General features: G+C 38.2%; 1 protein-coding gene across 1 annotated transcript in view; it reads left to right on the top strand.

The window, feature by feature from the left end:
- The window catches only part of NEK10 (NIMA related kinase 10), a gene marked incomplete at its 3' end in the record, with an annotated part of 310,503 nt that overhangs the window by 87,173 nt on the left and 201,430 nt on the right, over positions 1-21,900 (top strand). The window contains exon 23 of the mRNA XM_082847516.1: positions 6,668-6,743. Coding sequence (XP_082703642.1) covers positions 6,668-6,743 — 76 coding nt within the window. The remainder of the gene's footprint in view (positions 1-6,667; positions 6,744-21,900) is intronic.

Raw genomic sequence — 21,900 nt, forward strand, 5'->3', positions numbered from 1 at the left:
TCCTCCTTCATATATTCATTCAACCACCATTTTATCACAGAAGCTTTTCCTGCTCAGCTGTGTCCCTTACATTACCCTCTCATAATATCATATATCTACCTGTTCTTTAATGATCTTAGCCTAACTGTAAATTTACATTTATATGTGTGATTCTTGGTTTAATGTGTATCTCTGCCACTGGTCCTAAGGGTTGTGTCAATATGGATGGTTTCTGATGTGGTTACCATCTTATCTTTAGTACCTAGCCCGTTACCTGGAACATAGTATATACTTAGTGGATATTTGTTGGACAAATAAGTGAATCAGTGAGTACCATCTTGAAGGCCAGATAGGGCAGCGGGAAACTTTATAAAGAATAGTAATCAGGAGACCTTCTGATACTTAATGGGGACCTACTGTGATGAAGGCAGGGGTTGGTAGATTTTCCCACTGTTAAATACTTTGTAGAATGGATTATAAGGAAAAGCTTTCTGATGAGGTACACCTGAGTTATTGCAGGAGTAGAGAGGGCCTGGGCTACTGGCATATTTAAACTGTGATCACAGAAACAATTGGAAATTCAGATATAAGACCTGGTGAGTGAGTAAGTATAGGAGCAAGAGAGACGTGTCAGAGACTTCAAGCCTAGGCAGTGGGGAAGATGTGATGTTATCTGCGGTTTGGGATATCCCAGATGGGGTGTGAAGAGGCAGGTGCTTCATAGGGCTAGGGGTGAATCCCCAGACAAAGACTAGGGCTTTCTGTCTTGGCTGTGAACTTGGGAGCTTCTGACAGACATGTGATGGATGAAAGCTCATGTGGAGAAGAATGGGAACACTTTATATCTGTGCAGTATTTCCAAATGCTTCTCATCTATTGTCATAGTTTTATTTGAGAAACCCCTGCAAGAAGTAAGTTTATAGGCCATTTTTTTGAGAACACAGAGTAGTGAGTGATGTAACCAATGTTGCACAGATAGTAAACAACAGAGCAAGAATCTAGGGTCTCAACCACACATCTTTTCCATCTGAAAGTTGACAGCTTCAGGCTGTAGCATAAAGATTCTACAGTCTTTAACATTTTTGGTATCATTTGTTCTACCAAAGGAGAGGGTTTTTACCCTTTTTAATATGTGCTATATATAAAATGTTTTCTGTTGTCATTTTTAAATTTCTATTTTAGCACATGAATGCTGTTATGACCACACTTTCTGAAATAAAACCTTTTCCTCCACTCCAAATATGGTCACAGATGTGGAAAGAGTAATAAAAACATTAATGCTGCTACCAGAATTTTCTAAATAGCCAAACAATATTAGATTTTTTCCTCTTTAAGAGTACTTCTTGACCATCGGTGATTTTGCAGACAGCTGTCCAAGTTTCTGCCATTGTCTCAATTAACTGGAGTGAGTAGAGTCATTGTGAGTGCCACTCCTTGGTTTTTTGCCTTTCAAAATCAGTGGCATTTTTATAGAAACAGGATAATTTCTATGTAGCATTAGAACTAAAAGTCAAAGTATTATTTTAGATAGTAAGTTGGTCAAAGTTTATGTATGCCAAAATTATAGTGAGCTCCCCAAAATATTGAAACACTATGCTATTTCTACCAGTTTTCTCCATTGCACTATAGAGAAATGGAAAAGTTATAGCAAGCCATCTAGCTTTTGCATAGTTCTTAAAAACACCTTGTAGAGCTTAGCCCTCTCATTTGTCAGTAGTACTACTGTATCGAGAGGACAGATAGATAAATATACTCAGACATATGCATATATGTCTATATATGTATCGAAAGATACATCTCCATCTGTCTACAGTGATAAACCACACAAAATCTTTGCTCTCATGAATCTTGCATTCTGGTTAGGAATTACAGACCCCAATACGTAAATGAATATTACGTAAATAAAAACAAAGAAAGTAATTTCAGATTGAAAGATAGTAAGAATTAAATAAATATAATAGGAGAGTATTGAGGAAAGGGATGAGTTTTTTTTTGTTTTTGTTTTTGTTTTTGTTTTTGTTTTGCGGTACAGGTGCCTCTCACTGCTGCGGCCTCCCCCACTGCGGAGCACAGGCCCCAGATGCGCAGGCCCAGCGGCGACGGCCCACGGGCCCAGCCACTCCGCGGCACGCGGGATCCTCCCCGACCGGGGCACGAACCCGTGCCCCCTGTATCGCCAGGCAGACTCCCAACCACTGCGCCACCAGAGAAGCCCAGGGATGAGTTTTTGATAGTATGGTCAAGAAAGACCGTTCTGAAAACCCAGATCATGTATGGCCTTTTAGGCCTGGTAGTTTGGTCTTTATTCTTAGTATCTATCAGAAGCCTTTAAAGAATTTTAACCTTTAGGTAGTGATATCTGCTTTAGGTCTTTCAAAGATCATTGTGACTCTGGTATGGAGAATTATGTTTTGGAGGGTAGTGATGGCTGTGGGGAGTCTGCTTAGAAAGTATAGTTCAGTAGCCTTGATGAGAGTTCGTGGTGTCCTGGACTAGGTGATAGTGGTTGTATTAATTATCCATTATTGTGTAACCAATTACCACAAAGCTTAGTGGCTTAAGACAACAAACATTTATTTTCTCACCATTTCAAGGGGCAGGAATCCAGCAGCAGCTTAGCTGGATGATTCTGGCTCAAGGTCTCTCATGAGGCTTCAGTCAAGCTGTCAGCCAGGGCTGCATCATCTGAAGCCTTGACTTGGCCTGGGTGTCCACTTCCAAGAAGGCTCACTCACATGATGGGCAATTAGTTCTGGCTTTTGTCTGGAACTTGGCCTCTCATTCACCAGGACCCCTCTTCTCTATGTGGCCTCTTCAGCAGAATAGCCTGGACTAGGCAAATATTTCTTAACTATAACATCAAGGGACTTCCCTCGTGGTCCAGTGGTTAAGTCTCCGTGCTCCCAATGCAGGCAGCCCAGGTTCGATCCCTTGTCAGGGAACTAAGATCCCACATACTGCAACTAAGCCTGCGTGCTCTAGAGCCCACACACCACAACTAGAAAGCCCACACGCTGCAACTAGGGAGGCCCACTTGCCAAAAGAAGACCCAGCACAGCCAGAGTAAAATAAATAAATGAAAATAAACTATAACATAAAAACCATAATATATATATATAAATTAATTCATTGAACTTCGTTAATGTTTAAAATTTCTGTTCTATGAAAGTTATTACTAAGAGGATGAAAAAACAAGTTGAAGACAAGGAGAAAATATTTGTAGATCATCTATCTGACAAAGAATTAGTATCAATAATACAAATAATAAGAAAGCTCAGTAATAAGAAAACAAACAACCCCATGACAAAATGGGCCAAACTTTGAACAAGCACTTCATTAAAGAAGATACACAGATGGCAAACAAATACATAAAAAATGTTCAGCACCATTAGTCATTAGGGAAATGCAAATGAAAGCTATACTGAGCTATCACTACATACTAGTTAAAATGGCTAATTAAAAAACCCCTGATAACTTAAAATGCTGGTGAGGAGGCAGAAGCAACTAGAACTCTCATACATTTCTGGTGAGAACACAATGGAAAATATTTTGGCTTGGTAGTTTTTTATGAAATTAAACATACACTTATCATAGGATCCAGTAATCCCTCTCCAAGGAATCTATCAAAGAGAAATAAAAAATTATCTTCGCACAAAAATTTGTATGCAATTATTGCACTTACTTGGATGTGTAGTACAATCTTGAATAGGAATGGTAAGAGTGGACATCCTTGCCTTTTTCTCTTTGTATCCTTGAGTTTATACTACCTTGTCTTAATTACTATGGACTTGTAATAATTCTTAATATACTATAGAAAACTTCGTCCTCTTTTATATTAAACTCCATGGCTCTTCTTGGCAGTTTCTATTTCTATATGAATTTTATACTCAATTTGTGAAGTTCTGCCCAAAATATGAAGACATATGATTGGAATTACATAAATTAGTTTAGGAAGAATGAAATCTATATAATATTGAAAATCCCAATCCATGAATTTGGACTTTCTCTCCATTAATTTTAATCTTCTTTAGTGACTCTGTAACAAAATTTTATAATTTTCCCTGCATAGGTCTTTCATGTCCTTTGTCATATTATTCCTAGATATTTGTTCCTATGATGGTATTGTAATTAGTATGTTTTCTTTCTTTCTTTTTTTTTGAAAGGAAAGAGAAAATAATGTTTTTTGATTTATTTGAAAAATTCAGTTATCAAGGCACATTAAAAATGTTCTTATATGACAGTCTCTTCAAAATATCTATCAATATATTAACAAAATGGCTATATCTTTTTTTAATTTTTCTTCTTTGCTTTAATTGAGATATAATTGACCTACAACATTGTATTAGTTTCAGCTGTGTAACTTAATGATTCGATATTTGTTATATACTGTGAAATGGTCACCATAAGTCAAGATAACATCCAGCCTTGTTTTTTTGATCTTAAGGGAAAGACATTCAATCTTTTAACATTAACTAGAAAGTTAGCTGTAGGTTTTTCATAGATGCCCTTTATCAGGTTAAGGAAATGCCTGTCTATTTTCCACTTTGCTAAAAGGAATAGATACTGAATTTTCTCAAATTCTTCTTATACAGCTATTGAGATGTTTGTATGATTTCCTTCTCTAATGTTCTGATCTGGTGAACTATATTGATTAATTTTTAAATGTTGGATCAGCATTGTATTTTTGGCATAAACCCTACTTGGTTATTATGTGTTATCCTTTTTAATATATCCCTAGATTGGATTTACTTATTTTTTGTATCTATTCTCATGGGGAATACTGTTCTGTGCTTTTCTTTTCTTGTAATGTCTTTGTATGGACTTGTTCAGGGTAATGTTGACTTCATAAAATGAGTTAGGAAGTGTTCTCTCCTCTTCTATTTTCTGGTAGAGTTTATGCATAACTGATATTTATCCCTTAAGTGTTTGGTTGAATTTGTAAATAAAATGGTTTGGGCCTGATTTTTCTTTGTTGGCAGTATTGTATTCTGTTTTGATAAGAATTTGGGCCTTTAGAATTGAGCAACATCAAATTCATGTCTAACTCTGTTCATTTCTCCCTGAGAAACCCTGAGCAAGGCACTAATTCTCTTTGAGCCTCAGTTTCTTCATATATAAAATGGGTGGTTGTGAAGATTAAATAGCGATATACATCAGTTGATTATCACTATGCTATACTACACTTGCATATGTTAACTTATTCAGATTTTAATATTATAGCGCTACTATCTATATTATTACAATCACTATTTTACAGATAAGAAAACTATTGCAAAGAGAGATTAAATAACTTGCCCAGGGTTACTCAGGTAGCACATAATGAAGCCAGAATTTGAACTGAGCCTGTTTGGTTCCAGAGTCCTTGCCTTTAAGCACTAACAGGCACTAACTATAATAATTCCTATTGCACTGTGAGTATTAAAACAGACAATATATGTAAGCATCTAAATTTGTGCTAGTTCAAGGTTGTTGTTTTGTAAACGGATATTATTATTAATAACATGAATTAATATTACTTTGAAGTCAAAGGTACTCCAGAATATTTTCAACCTGTCAAAGACACTTTAGAATAGATAATCAAATACTTTTTATTAAAATTCATTACTGTGAAATTCCATACATATTTAGTACACTTAAAAAGTGATATTGTGAACATCAAACTATTAGGAATAGCAACTTGAATTTTTGCCCTGGTTCAACACTGTCTTTTTGTTTAATTCTAGTAATTAAACCTCTTGAAATGTTTGTAAATCCATACAATGATAATAGGAATAATATCTGTTTCTACCACTTTGATCTAAGTTATTGAGTGGCTTAAAAAATAGAAGTATGTGAAGGTGCTTTGAAAAATATAGCTAATGCTAATATTAAATATAAATATTTAGTGTTCTAGTTTAAAAATTAGAATCCATTGTATTAATATAATTATATTATTATATAAGTATTTTGAGATGATTGTGAACATTATTATTTACTATGACTTTGTACAAATAGATACCATCCATTTCAGGTTTTCAGACCTTCATGGTGATTATTTAGGCTTACCATATTTGTTTATTTTTTTAGCTGGATGAGGTGATGACTGCCATATGCCAAAACATTAGATTCATTTTATTTATTTGAAAATTATAAAGGGTAATCTAAAAAAGTAGAATCACGGGGCTTCCCTGGTGGCGCAGTGGTTGAGAGTCCACCTGCCGATGCAGGGGACACGGGTTCATTCCCTGGTCCGGGAAGATCCCACATGCCGCGGAGCGGCTGGGCCCGTGAGCCATGGCCGCTGGGCCTGCGCGTCCGGAGCCTGTGCTCCGCAACGGGAGAGGCCACAACAGTGAGAGGCCCGCGTACAGAAAAAAAAAAAAAAAGTAGAATCACAAGTTCAATAAGTACTTTGTCCTATCTTCCAGTCAGAAAGACTCTTTTAATATTTTTTAATGAAACCTCATTATGTCAATATATATAGCATAATGACCTAATGTATGTACACCATTAATGAAGGCTGGGAGTGGTTCAGAAGATTGGCGCATGGGGCATTTTGACAGGGAAAACAAGAAAAGCTTTCTCTTGTGAATTGTAATAGCTTTTTTCTTTGTTTTGTTTTGTTTTGTTTTTGCAGAATGTTAAAAGCTAAGGAACAATGCGAATTCTGGGAAAATATAATCAAATTGTTTTGTTTCTTGAATTGTAGCTGACTTTGGCCTGGCAAAGCAAAAACAAGAAAGCAGCAAACTTACATCTGTTGTAGGAACAATTCTGTATTCCTGGTAAGGACAATTATTTTATGGCTCTCTAACACCTTTTTTTAACTGGTTTGGGCTTTCATTTCTTTTCTTGGCTTGCAAAGGAAAGATATTTACATATTTAATAAGTTTTCCTCAATTACCCAGGTAATACACATGTATAGAATCGTACCATTATGTGTTTAAAATAACAAACTATCTTTCCTTTAAGGTAACTCTGCCCCTCAATTACTTGTAATTGAAGTGATCTTTAGCACACAGTAGGTGTACAGAGTTGTTGAATGAATCTGTGAATGAATTAGTAGACTTGTTACGCAATATGACACTTGGAACATTTTATTGCATCTATTTTATATATGATTCTTTTACTCTCTTTCCATCTATAGACATTCAAGGTCAAGGAAAGGGTTTTTATGTCCTAATACCTGTCCCAGCATCTGGCAAATAATAGGTGCTGAATAAATTTTATTATGTGAATGAATAAATGATGATATATATACTTACACATATATTTACAAAGTCGGTGCTTCTTGGGTAAATGAGCATTATTTTGATGAATTGAGACTTTTTTAGCATGCTTTTTAGGGTTCCTTTGCAATCCATTAATTATCATGAAGTGAGAATCTTCTTTTGCTGATCACATATCATTTGTCTGAATCTGTTGAAATTAGCAAACAGATATGGTAGTCCGTAGATGCAGCAGATTTCAGGGAAATATTCTGAAATTTTATTTGTCGGGTCAAGCAATCAAGACGCTTCCATCTTCTTTTTTTAATCTGGTCTATTATGCAGCAGAGTCCTGGGGGTAGGATTCAGAATGAATCTTCTCCAAGGAGGGTGGAATTTGGAAATAACAGCCCCAGTTTATAAAGTGCTTTCATACAAGAATGTGCAACATAGTGTTTTTAAGGGGTGAATTTATTTTGCTAGAAATTTCTTACATCTTTGTTTTTGAAACTAGCTTCATGGGAAGATGTAGAGATTGGTGGCCAGGCTAATATTGTACCTTGAAAACTGATAGTTTATCTGGGCACTTAATCTCTTAATAATAAGGATATGACTCACCCATTACTTGTTGCTGGAATAATAGTTTTCATTTGTTCTACTTTGTATCCTTTTTCAAAAATAATAAAAGCTTAATCATAAAAGTGTTAAATAATCATATATTCCTGAACAGATTTGATTGTCAATCAAAATTACAGAACAAATAAAATACAAACTAAAAATAAGCACATTTATTCCCAAGACTGTGAATTCAGTTTAGAATTGCTATTATGATAATTTTGTGTGTGTGTTGAGGTGGGGGGCAGGAAATCTATAGAGTATGTAAGAAGAAATCTAAAACATGACAACTATTTTGTTTTATTAGCCCAAAGATGGATTCATATTTTCTTTTAATTTTTAAATTAACTACAGAGTTAGGAAAGCTGAACCTCCTAATACAGTTAAGGTATTATTTCACTTAGGAATATCACAAATGTATGACCGTTCATCTTTCTATCAAGCTCTTTGTTCTTTTAAATTGCTTTAAAATATTTATTTCTACTCCCTGATCCCACCTTCCTCTCTCCTGGTTGTTAGAAATGCCCCTTGTATTTTATAATACAAGGTTTTACAATAAACTTAGGCTCACAAACCAGAGTTAAAAGAACTCTGTTCTAAATTACATTCCATTACTTTCTTACTTTGGGATTTTCCAAAAGACAAGAATCCAAGTGAAATAGTTTATTTAGTAGGTGGTTCCATAAAATAGTGGTGGGGGGTCGGGGCGGGGGAGGAAATGAGACAGAGAAGGGAAAGCAGCCAGTACAGGAAACATTAATAATCAGATCCAGGCTTCCCTGGTGGCGCAGTGGTTGAGAATCCGCCTGCCAATGCAGGGGACACAGGTTCGATCCCTGGTCCTGGAAGATCCCACATGCCACGGAGCAACTAAGCCCATGCACCACAACTACTGAGCCTGTGCTCTAGACCCCATGAGCCACAACTACTGAGCCTGCATGCTGCAACTACTGAAGTCTGTGTGCCTAGAGCCTGGTGCTCCACAGTAAGAGGCCAACACAATGAGAAGCCTTCGCACCACAACTAAGAGTAACCCCCACTCACCTCAACTATAGAAAGCCCACACGCAGCAATGAAGACCCAACACAGCCATAAATAAATAAATTTATTTTTAAAAAATCAGATCCATAGATTATTATCTGGGATACATTGTACGAGATGTTTCAGAGTTGTCCTATATGCCAAATTAAATGTAGGGGTTTTGGGGTTTTTTTCTTTTCTCAGCCACAAGTGACTAAGGGCTACTCCATGGGTGACCTTCAGTCACTCCTGGCCTCCTGGGGTGGCTGGGAGGAAGCCCCCAGGCAGAGAGTCATGGGACCTTGTTCACTGCATGATGTCAAGGACATGCACTGGAAATGTCAGCTGTATAATCTCTCAAATTCTAATTATTCCAAATTTAAGATGTTTCCTAATATATTGTTTGACATGTCCAATTACTTTTGAATATTTTTATATCCTTCCCTTTGGGTTTTCTCTGAGTTTGTGAATTGAACAAAAGTAAAACAAATATCTTTCACAGTCTCTACCCTGAGTCTCATACCTTCATGACTTTTCTTGAATTGTCCCTTCATCTATTTCCAGGGTATTTCTCTCCACATTCTGTAATCTTTGTGTAATTCTTATGAGCTCCTCTGAGCCAATTCATGTGGACCTGGGATGCCTGCCCCAGCTCTCCACGTTCCCCAGAGTTTGATGTTCCCATATCATTTTGCTCTTTGCTTTTGCCTTTGTTTCCGCAGGTATTAACTTATTTAATAGCAGAAAGTTCTTTATCAACTTTTGCAGGAAGTGCCTGGGAGCATTCTCTTTTTTTTAATATTTGTTATTTATTTATTTGGTTGCACTGGGTCTTAGTTGCAACCGGTGGGCTCCTTGGTTGTGGCTCGTGGGCTCCTTAGTTGCAGCCAGCAGTCTCCTTAGTTGCAGCTGGCAGGCTCCTTAGTTGCAGCACATGGGCTCCTTAGTTTTGTCCGGCAGGATCCATAGGTGTGGCTCTCCTGCTCCTTAGTTGTGGCACATGTGCTCCTTAGTTTCAGCCAGCAGTCTCCTTAGTTTCAGCTGGCAGGCTCCTTAGTTGCAGCGCATGGGCCCCTTAGTTGTGGCAGGTGGGATCCTTAGTTGTGGCATGTGAACTCTTAGTTGTGGCATGCATGTGGGATCTAGTTCCCTGACCAGGGATCAGACCCAGGCCCCCTGCATTGGGACCTTGGAATCTTACCCACTGCACCACCAGGGAAGTCCCATCGGATCATTCTTTATATCTCAGCTGCTAGATAAGTGGTTTGTGGGCACTGGACTGATTGTGCTATGGGCACTGGACTGATTGTGCTGGAACAGAAGTTCCATAAAACCTTTTCTTATCTGATTATTATCTTATCTTATTTCTTATCTGATTATTATCATTATTAGGCAGGTCTTTATTATCCTTCTCATGGAGAATATTCTCCAAATATGGTCCTTGGTTCCATTTTTTATCTCTACGTCTTACTCCAATTCCAGAGTCCAAAACTGTACACTTCCTTCAACTGCATTTTCAGAGCAGAATTTAGAGTTTGACACTCTGAGATACATTTTGGGCTAGTTCTTCACAGAACGTTATTTGGGATTTCTGGATAATAAACAAGTATGATCTAATAAAAATAGAAAACTTTGACTAATCCTGGAATGGGAATTCTTTGAGACTTTATTGCTTAGTGTAATCCCATTCATGTTATTACATTAGATAATTTTTTTAAAGCTACTAAAGTTTTCATTGGATGGATCAAAATAAACCTGTAGGAAAACCTGAACAAGTAGACACAGTGAAACCTGCCCAACTTCTAACTGTACTTCTCAAGTTCTTAAGGAATCTCCAAGCTCTGAGACTCTTAATTGACTTAAAACACTTCAGTAGCCTCCAGTTCACACAGTTCACAGACCACGTCCTCAGTTGGGCTACAGGAGGACAGCCCTGCATTCTCTGTCTCTGCCATGTCTTCCTGCTGTACCTCCACCCAGACTTCACTACTCTTAGCTGCTCCCTGCATGTTCCCTGTGGCCACAGGGCTTTTGCACATGCTGCTCTCTCTGCCTGGAATACTGCTTTTCCCACTTGTCATCTGGTTAACTCTTCTCACCCTTCACCTCTCAGCTAGAATGTAGCCTCCTCAGGCAAACCCCCCAAAACAGGGCAGGATGCCCCTGGCCTACACACACCATGCACTTGTCCTTCACAAGGTGGAATTTTATATTTATTTTGTGATAGGCCACTATCCCCAGCACTGAGCCCGAGTGTGGTTTATAGGCTCACGAGAAATATTTACTATATGAGTGATCCAGTACTTGTATGACTATGAACAGTACCCGAAATAATGGTAATAAAATAAAGGAAATTTCTCCCTCACACTGTAACAAACCTTCCACCCCGTCAGCTGCCCCTTCAGCTGTGCCTTCAGATTTCCAATGTGCGCCCACCGGGTGCTCCTCCTCCAGAGCTGCAGCTCACCTCCTTTCTTCCTTCTGCTCTCGGTTAAATGTTCCCTTCTGTAGAGAGGTTTTCCTGATCATCTGCCCCAAATAGCAACCTCCTTCAGACTCCATCCCTTTATTTTTTCATAGCATTTGTCTCTCTCTGGCATTATGTTGTATTTTGATTAGTGTATCATGTGTCTCCCACTAAAACACAGAGTCCACAACAGTAGAGCTGTTAACTGTTTTGTTCACTGTTGTTTCCCTGCTCCTCTAGGAGCAGACTGACAGAATACTAATAAATATTTTGAATTATTAAAGTGAAAATAAGTTATTCTGGTTTTGTCTTAAAATGTCTTTTTTGAACTTTATTGAAGAGTAATTGGGAAAAATTGACAAATATAATTGTATATATTTAGAGTGTATAACACGATTTGATATACATTTGTGAAATGATTACCAAGATCAGTATAATTAACAAATCCATCACCTCACATAATTAACGCTTTTTTGTTGTTGTTCTGAGAATACTAAGATTTACTCTCGGGACTTTTAAGTACACAGTAGCATGTTATTAACTATAGTCACCATGCCATACATTAGATCCTCAGAACTCATTCTTCTCATAACTGAAAATTTGTACCATTTGATCTATATCACCCCATTTCTCCCTCCCCCCAGCCTGTGGCAACTACCATTCTACTCTCTTTGTTTATACGAAATCAACTTTTTTTTTTTACTTTGTCTGGCTTATTTCAACTAGAATAATGTCCTCTAGGTTCAACCATGGTGTTGCAAATTACAAGATTTCCTTCTTTTTAATGGTTGAAAAATATAAATATTCCATTGTACATAATGTGTACCACATTCTGTGCTTTAATGTGATTAAAAATCCATGTGCATTTTTATCAAGCTCTAAGGCACTAACATATTTTTTAATTGAAGTATAGTTGATTTCCAATATTGTTAGTTTCAGGTGTGCAGCAAAGTGATTCATATTTTTTTAGATTATAATCCATTATACGTTATTACAAGATCATTGGTATAATTCTCTGTGCAGTACAGCATATCCTTGTTGATTATCTATTTTATATACAGTAGTTTGTTAATGCAGTACCCCACTTCCTCTCCTCTTTGGTAACCATAAGTTTGTTTTCTATGTCTGTTGAATCTGTTTTTCTGTTTTGCTATACACTTATTTGTATTAGTTTTTAGATTCCACATATAAATGATATCATACATGACATGTCTTTCTCTAACTTATTTCACTAAGCATAATAATCTCTAGCTTCATCCACGTTGCTGCAAATGGCAGAATTTTATTCTTTTTTTATGGCTTAGTAGAATTCTGTTGCATATATATATATATAGATATAGATATGTATATATATATATATATATACACCACATCTTCCTTTTTTATTTAAAAAGTTATTGATGTAATATTGGTTTATAACATAAGTATCATGTGTAAAACATTATATTTCCTTTTTTTTTTTTTTTTGCGGTACATGGGCCTCTCACTGTCGTGGCCTCTCCCATTGCGGAGCACAGGCTCCAGATGCGCAGGCTCAGTGGCCATGGCTCACGGGCCTAGCCGCTCTGCGGCATGTGGGATCTTCCCGGACCAGGGCACGAACTCGTGTCCCCTGCATTGGCAGGTGGACTCTCAACCACTGCGCCACCAGGAAAGCCCCATTATATTTCTTTTTCAGTATACAGTGCAGTGTGTTCACCACCAAAAGTTTAGTTTCTATCTGTCACCATACAACTGACCCACTTTGCCCATTTCACACCCCCCTCCCACCCCTTCCCATCTGGTAACCACTACTCTGTTCTCAGTATCTCCAGGTTTGTTTGTTTTGGTTATTTATTTTGTTTTGTTTTCTTGTTTTTTTTTATATTCCATATGTGAGTGAAATCATACTGTATTTGTCTTTCTCCATCTGACTTACTTAATTTAGCATAAGATGTTCAAGGTCCATCCATGTTGTTGCAAATGGCAAGATTGCGTTGTTTTATGGCTGAGTAGTATTTCATTGTGTGTATATATATATATATATATACACACCACATCTTCTCTATCCATCATCTGTTGATGGGCACTTAGGTTGTTTCCATATCTTGGATACTGTAAATCATGAACATAGAGGTGAATATAAATTTTCACATTACTGTTTTCATATTCTTTGAATAAATACCCAGAAGTGGAATACCTGGATCATATGGTAGTTCTATTAATTTTTTGAGGAATCTTCATACTGTTTTCCATAACGGCTGCAGCAATTTAAAATTCTCTAATTTTATTAATTATACCAGCTACATACTTTCTCTCATAATTCTTTTTTTTCTTTTTTCTTTTTTTTTTCTTTGTGGTACGCAGGCCTCTCACTGTTGTGGCCTCTCCCGTTGCGGAGCACAGGCTCCGGATGAACAGGTTCAGCAGCCATGGCTCACGGGCCCAGCTGCTCCGAGGCATGTGGGTTCTTCCCGGACTGGGGCACAAACCCATGTCCCCTGCATCGGCAGGTGGACTGTCAACCACTGCGCCACCAGGGAAGCCCTCATAATTCTTTTTTTAAAGTGAAGTCTAGTTGATTTACAATGTTGTGCCAATTTCTGCTGTATAGCAAAGTGACTCAGTTATAGAAATATATGCAGTTTTTTAATATTCTTTTCCATTATGGTTTATCCTAGGAGATTGGATATAGTTTCCTGTGCTGTACAGTAGGACCATATTGTTTATCCATTCTATATATAATAGTTTGCATCTACCAATCCCAAACTCCTAGTCCACGCCTCTCCCTCCCACCCAACCCTTGGAAGCCACAAATCTGTTCTCTATCTCTATGAATTTCTGCTTTGTAGGTAGGTTCATTTGTGCCATATTTTAGATTCCACATGTAAGTGATATCATATGGTATTTGTCTTTCTCTTTCTAACTTACTTCACTTAGTATGATAAACTCTAGTCGCATCCATGTTGCTGCAAATGGCAGTATTTTGTTCTTTTTAATGGCTAATATTCCATTGTATATGTGTACCACATCTTCTTTATCCATTCATCTGTCAATGGACATTTAGGTTGTTTCCATGTTTTGGCTGTTGTGAATAGTGCTGCCATGAACACAGGGGTGTATGTATCTTTTTGAATTATAGTTTTGTCCGGGTATATGCCCAGGACTGGGATTGCTGGATCATATGGTAATTGTATTTTTAGTTTTCTGAGACAGCTCCATACTGTTCTCCATAGTGGCTGCACCAATTTACATTCCCACCAACAGTGTAGGAGGGTTCCCCTTTCTCCACACCCTCTCCAGCATTTACTGTTTGGAGGCTTTTTTGATGATAGCCATTCTGACCAGTGTGAGGTGATACCTCACTGTAGTTCTGATTTGCATTTCTCTAATAATTAGTGGTATTGAGCATCCTTTCATGTGCCTACTGGCCATCTGTATGTCTTCTTTAGAGAAATGTCGATTAAGGTCTTCTACACATTATTTCATTGGGTTGTTTGTTTTTTTGTTGTTGAGTTGTATGAGCTGATTGTATATTTTGGAGATTAAGCCCTTCTCAGTCGCATCATTTGCAAATATTTTCTCCCATTCTGTAGGTTTCTTCATTTTTCTTTTTTATGGTTTCCTTTGCTGTGCAAAACCTTGTAAGTTTGACTAGGTCCCATTTATTTATTTTTGTTTTTATTTCTATTGTCTTGGGAGACTGACCTAAGAAAACACTGCTGTAACTTATGTCAGAGAAGGTTTTGCCTGTGCTCTCTTCTAGAAGTTTTATGGTATTATGTCTTATGTTTGAGTCACTAAGCCATTTTAAGTTTACTTTTGTGCATGGTGTGAGAGTGTATTCTAACTTCATTGATTTACATGCAGCTAACTTTCCCAGCACTACTTGCTGAAGAACTTCTTCCCATTTTATATTCTTGCCTCCTTTGTCAAAGATTAATTGACCATGTGGATTTATTTCTGGGCTCTCTATTCTGTTCCATTGATCCTTATGTCTATTTTTGTACCAATACCACACTGTTTTGATTACTGTAGTTTTGTAGTATTGTCTGAAGTCTGGGAGAGTTATGCCTCCTGCTTTGTTTTTTTTTCCTCAGCATTGCTTTGGCAATTCTGGATCTTTTATGGTTCCATATAAATTTTTGGATTATTTGTTCTAGTTCTGTGAAAAATATCATGGGTAATTTGATAAGGATCATATAAATCTGCAGAATGCTTTGGGTAGTCTTGTTCCTGATCTTAGTGGAAATGCTTTCAGTTTTCCACCATTGAGGACAATGTTGGCTGTGGGTTTGTCATATATGGCCTTTATTATGTTGAGGAAAGTTCCCTCTGTGCCTACTTTCTGCAGAGTTTTGATCATAAATGGGTGTTGAACTTTGTCGAAAGCTTTCTCTGCATCTATTGAGATGATCATATGGTTTTTCTCCTTCAATTTGTTAATATGGTGTATCACGTTGATTGATTTGCATATATTGAAGAATCCTTGCATTCCTGGAGTAAACCCCACTTGATCATAGTGTATGATCCATTTAATGTGCTGTTGGATTCTGTTTGCTAGCATTTTGTTGAGGATTTTTGCATCTATGTTCATCAGTGATATTGGCCTGTAGTTTTCTTTCTTTGTGACATCCTTGTCTGGTTTTGGTATCAGGGTGATGGTGACCTCGTAGAATGAGTTTGGGAGTGTTCCTCCCTCTGCTATATTTTGGAAGAGTTTGAGAAGGATAGGTGTTACCTCTTCTCTAATTGTTTGATAGAATTCGCCTGTGAAGCCATCTGGTCCTGGGCTTTTGTTTGTTGGAAGATTTTTAATCACAGTTTCAATTTCAGTGCTTGTGATTGGTCTGTTCATATTTTCTATTTCTTCCTGATTCAGTCTTGGCAGGCTGTGCCTTTCTAAGAATTTGTCCATTTCTTCCAGGTTGTGCATTTTATTGGCAGAGAGTTGCTTGTAGTAATCTCTCATGATCTTTTTTATTTCTGCAGTGTCAGTTGTTACTTCCCCTTTTTCATTTCTAATTCTATTGATTTGAGTCTTCTCCCTTTTTTTTTTGATGAGTCTGGCTAATGGTTTATCAATTTTGTTTATCTTCTCAAAGAACCAGCTTTTAGTTTTATTGATCTTTGCTATTGTTTCCTTCATCTCTTTTTCATTTATTTCTGATCTGATTTTTATGATTTCTTTCCTTCTGCTAGCTTTGGGGTTTTTTTGTTCTGTTTCTCTAATTGCTTTAGGTGCAAGGTTATGTTGTTTATTCGAGATGTTTCCTGTTTCTTAAGGTAGGATTGTATTGCTATAAACTTCCCTCTTAGAACTGCTTTTGCTGCATCCCATAGATTTTGAGTCGTTGTGTCTCCATTGTCATTTGTTTCTAGGTATTTTTTGATTTCCTCTTTGATTTCTTCAGTGATCACTTCATTGTTAAGTAGTGTATTGTTTAGCCTCCATGTGTTTGTATTTTTTACAGATCTTTTCCTGTAATTGATATCTAGTCTCATGGCATTGTGGTCAGAAAAGATACTTGATACAATTTCAATTTTCTTAAGTTTACCAAGGGTTGATTTGTGACCCAAGGTATGATCTATCCTGGAGAATGTTCCATGAGCACTTGAGAAAAATGTGTATTCTGTTGTTTTTGGATGGAATGTCCTATAAATATCAATTAAGTCCATCTTGTTTAATGTATCTTTTAAAGCTTGGTTTTCCTTATTTATTTTCATTTTGGATGATCTGTCCATGGGTGAAAGTGGGGTGTTAAAGTCCCCTACTATGAATGTGTTACTGTCGATTTCCCCTTTTATGGCTGTTAGTATTTGCCTTATGTATTGAGGTGCTCCTATGTTAAGTGCATAAATATTTACTATTGTTATATGTTCTTCTTGGATAGATCCCTTCATCATTATGTAGTGTCCTTCTTTGTCTCTTCTAATAGTCTTTATTTTAAACTCTATTTTGTCTGATATGAGAATTGCTACTCCAGCTTTCTTTTGGTTTCATTTTCATGAAATACCTTTTTTCATCCCCTTACTTTCAGTCTATATGTGTCTCTAGGTCTGAAGTGTGTCTCTTGTAGACAGCAAATATATGGGTCTTGCTTTTGTATCCATTCAGCCAATCTGTGTCTTTTGGTGGGAGCATTTAGTCCATTTACATTTAAGGTAATTATCAATATGTATGTTCCTATTCCCATTTTCTTAAGTGTTTTGGGTTTGTTGTTGTAGGTCTTTTCCTTCTCTTGTGTTTCTTACCTAGAGAAGTTACTTTAGCAGTTGTTGTAGAGCTGGTTTGGTGGTGCTGAACTCTCTCAGCTTTTGCTTGTCGGTAAAGGTTTTAATTTCTCCATCAAATCTGAATGAGATCCTTGCTGGGTAGAGTAATCTTGGTTGCAGGTTTTTCTCCTTCATCACTTTAAATATGTCCTGCCACTCCATTCTGGCTTGCAGAGTTTCTGCTGAAAGATCAGCTGTTAACCTTATGGGGATTCCCTTGTGTGTTATTTGTTGTTTTTCCCTTGCTGCTTTTAATATGTTTTCTTTGTATTTAATTTTTGACAGTTTGATTAATATGTGTCTTGGCATATTTCTCCTTGGATTTATCCTGTATGGGACTCTCTGTGCTTCCTGGACTTGAATAACTATTTCCTTTCCCATATTAGGGAAGTTTTCAACTATAATCTCTTCAAATATTTTCTCAGTCCCTTTCTTTTTCTCTTCTTCTTCTGGAACCCCTCTAATTCAAATGTTGGTGCGTTTAATATTGTCCCAGAGGTCTCTGAGACTGTCCTCAGTTCTTTTCATTCTTTTTTCTTTATTCTGCTCTGCAGTAGTTATTTCCACTATTTTATCTTCCAGGTCACTTATCCGTTCTTCTGCCTCAGTTATTCTGCTATTGATCCCATCTGGAGTATTTTTCATTTCATTTATTGTGTTGTTCATCATTGTTTGTTTCATCTTTAGTTCTTCTAGGTCTTTTTTAAATGTTTCTTGCATTTTGTCTATTCTATTTCCAAGATTTTGGATCATCTTTACTATCATTATTCTGAATTCTTTTTCAGGTAGACTGCCTATTTCCTCTTCATTTGTTAGGTCTGGTGGGTTTTTATCTTGCTCCTTCATCTGCTGTGTGTGTTTCTGTCTTCTCATTTTGCTTATCTTACTGTGTTTGGGGTCTCCTTTTTGCAGGCTGCATGTTCGTAGTTCCCATTGTTTTTGGTGTCTGTCCCCAGTGGCTAAGGTTGCTTCAGTGGGTTGTGTAGGCTTCCTGGTGGAGGGGTCTAGTGCCTGTGTTCTCGTGGATGAGGCTGGATCTTGTCTTTCTGTTGGGCAGGTCCACGTCTTGTGGTGTGTTTTGGGGTGTCTGTCAACTTATTATGATTTGGGGCAGCCTCTCTGCTAATGGGTGGGGTTGTGTTCCTGTCTTGCTAGTTGTTTGGCATAAGACGTCCAGCACTGTAGCTTGCTGGTCGTTGAGTGAAGCTGGGTGCTGGTGTTGAGATGGAGATCTCTGGGAGATTTTCGCCGTTTGATATTATGTGCAGCTGGGAGGCCTCTTGTGGACCAGTGTCCTGAAGTTGGCTCTCCCACCTCAGAGGCACAGCACTAACTCCTGGCTGCAACACCAAGAGCCTTTCATCCACATGGCTCAAAAGAAAAGGGAGAAAAAGTAGAAAGAAAGAATTAGTAGAAGTAGAAAGAAAGGAGGGAGGGAGGGATGGAGGGAGCAAGGAAGGAAGGAGGGAAGGAAGGAAAAAAAGAAAGAAGATAAAGTAAAATAAAATAAAGTAAGACAAAATATAATAAAGTTATTAAAATAAAAAAATAATTATTAAGAGGAAAAAAACTCAAAAAACAAAAAAACAGATGGGTAGAACCCTGGAACAAATGGTGGAAGCAAAGGTATACAGACAAAATCTCACACAGAAGCATACACATACACACTCACAAAAAGAGGAAAAGAGGAAAAAATCATTAATCTTGCTCTCAAAGTCCACCTCCTCAATTTGGGATGATTCGTTGTCTAAAGGAGGGAAGGAAGGAAAGAAAGAATGAAGATAAAGTAAAATAAAATACGGTTATTAAAATAAAAAGTAATTATTAAGAAAAAGAAAAGACAGACGGATAGAACCCTCGGACAAATGGTGGAAGCAAAGGTATACAGACAAAATCTCACACAGAAGCATACACATACACACTCACGAAAAGAGGAAAAGGGGAAAGAATAATAAATCTTGCTCTCAAAGTGCACCTCCTTAATTTGGGATGATTCGTTGTCTATTCATGTATTCCACAGATGCAGTGTACATCAAGTTGATTGTGGATCTTTAATCTGCTGCTTCTGCGGCTGCTGGGAGAGAGTTCCCTTTCTCTTCTTTGTTCTCACATCTCACAGGGGCTCAGCTTTGGATTTGGCCCCGCCTGTGCGTGTAGGTCGCCGGAGGGCGTCTGTTCTTTGCTCACACGGGACGGGGTTAAAGGAGCCGCTGATTCGGAGGCTCTGGCTCACTCAGGCCGGGGGTAGAGAGGGTCACGGAGTGCAGGGCGAGCCTGCGGCGGCAGAGGCTGGCATACCGTTGCACCAGCCTGTGGCGCGCTGTGCGTTCTCCCGGGGGAGTTGTCCCTGGATCCCGGGACGCTGGCAGTGGCGGGCTGCACAGGCTCCCCAGAAGGGGGTTGTGGATAGTGACCTGTGTTCACACACAGGCTTCTTGGTGGCGGCAGCAGCAGCCTTAGCATCTCATGTCTGTCTCTGGGGTCCGCGCTTTTAGCCGCGGCTCGCGCCCGTCTCTGGAGCTCCTTTAAGCAGCATTCTTAATCCCGTCTCCTCGTGCACCAGGAAATAAAGAGGGAAGAAAAAGTCTCTTGCCTCTTCGGCAGGTCCAGACTTTTCCCCGGACTCCCTCCCGGCCAGCCGTGGTGCACTAACCCACTGCAGGCTGTGTTCACGCCGCCAACCCCAGTCCTCTCCCTGGGATCTGACCGAAGCCCGAGCCTCAGCTCACAGCCCCGCCCACCCCGGCGGGTGAGCAGACAAGCCTCTTGGGCTGGTGAGTGCCGGTCGACACCGATCCTCTGTGCGGGAATCTCTCTGCTTTGCCCTCCGCACACCTGTTGCTGTGCTCTCCTCCATGGCTGCGAAGCTCCCCCACTCCGCCACCCACAGTCTCCGCCCGCGAAGGGGCTTCCTAGTGTGTGGACACTTTTCCTCCTTCACAGCTCCCTCCCGCAGGTGCAGAACCCGTCCCTATCCTTTTGTCTCTGTTTATTCTTTTTTCTTTTGCCCTACCCAGGTACGTGGGGGGGTTTCTTGCCTTTTGGGAGGTCTGAGGTCTTCTGCCAGCGTTCAGTAGGTGTTCTGTTGGAGTTGTTCCACTTGTAGACCTTGGTGCAATTTTAAAAGGTGTTTTTTTTTTAAATTCCCTTTCTAATTCATTGTTAGTGTAAAGAAATGCAACCAATTTCTGAATGTTACTCTTGTGTCCTGCCACTTTGCTGAATTCATTTATTAGATCTAGTAGTTTTTGTATGGAGTCCTTAGGGTTTTCTATATATAGTATCCTGTCATCTGCATATAGTGACAACTTTACCTCTTCCCTTCCAATTTGGATACCTTTTATTTCTTTTTCTTGTACGATTGCTGTGACCAGGACTTCCAATACTATGTTGGATAGAAGTAGTGAGAGTGGGCATCCTTGTCTTGTTCCAGATTTTAGAAGGAAGGCTTTCAGCTTTTCACCATTAAGTATTATATTGGCTGTGGGTTTGTCATAAATAGCTTTTACTATGTTGAGATATGTCCCCTGTATACCCACTTTGGTAAGTGTTTTTGTCATGAATGGATGTTGAATTTTGTCAAATACTTTTTCTGCATCTATTGAGATAATCATGTGGTTTTTTCCTTTTCTTTTGTTAATGTGGTGTATTACACTGATTGATTTGCATATATTGAACCATCCTTGTGAACTTGGGATGAATCCCACTTGGACATGGTGTATGATCTTCTTTATGTGTTGTTGGATTCAGTTTGCTAATATCTTATTGAGAATTTTTGCATCTATATTCATCAAAGATGTTGGCCTGTAATTTTCTTTCTTGGTGGTGTCTTTGTTTGGTTTTGGTATCAGGGTGATGGTGGATTCATAGAATGTGTTTGGGAGTGTTCCCTCCTCTTCAATCTTTCTCAAGATTTTGAGAAGAATTGGTGTAAGTTCTTCTTTGTATGTTTGGAAGAATTCACCTGTGAAGCCATCTGGTCCTGAAGTTTTGTTTTGTAGGGAGTTTTTAAATTACAGATTCTTTTTCACTTCTAGTGATTGGTCTGTTCACTAGAGTCTCCTTGATTCAGTTTTGGTGGGCTATGTTTTTAGAAATTTGTCCATTTCTTCTAGGTTGTCAAATTTGTTGGCATATAGTTGTTCATAGCAATCTCTTAGGGTTTTTTGCATTTCTGTGGTATCAATTGAGATTTCTCCTTTTTCCCTTCTTTTTTTTGTTTATTTGGGTTCTCTCTCTTTTCTTCTCGGTGAGTGTGGCCAGAGGTTTGTCAATTTTGTTTACCATTTCAAATAACCAGCTCTTGGTTTTATTGATCTTCTCTATTTTTTAAACTCTATTTTATTTATTTTCTCCCTGATCTTTATTATTTCCTTC

The sequence above is a fragment of the Leucopleurus acutus genome (assembly GCF_964270905.1).
Source record: "Leucopleurus acutus genome assembly, chromosome: 10".
Classification (NCBI taxonomy): Eukaryota; Metazoa; Chordata; class Mammalia; order Artiodactyla; family Delphinidae; genus Leucopleurus; species Leucopleurus acutus.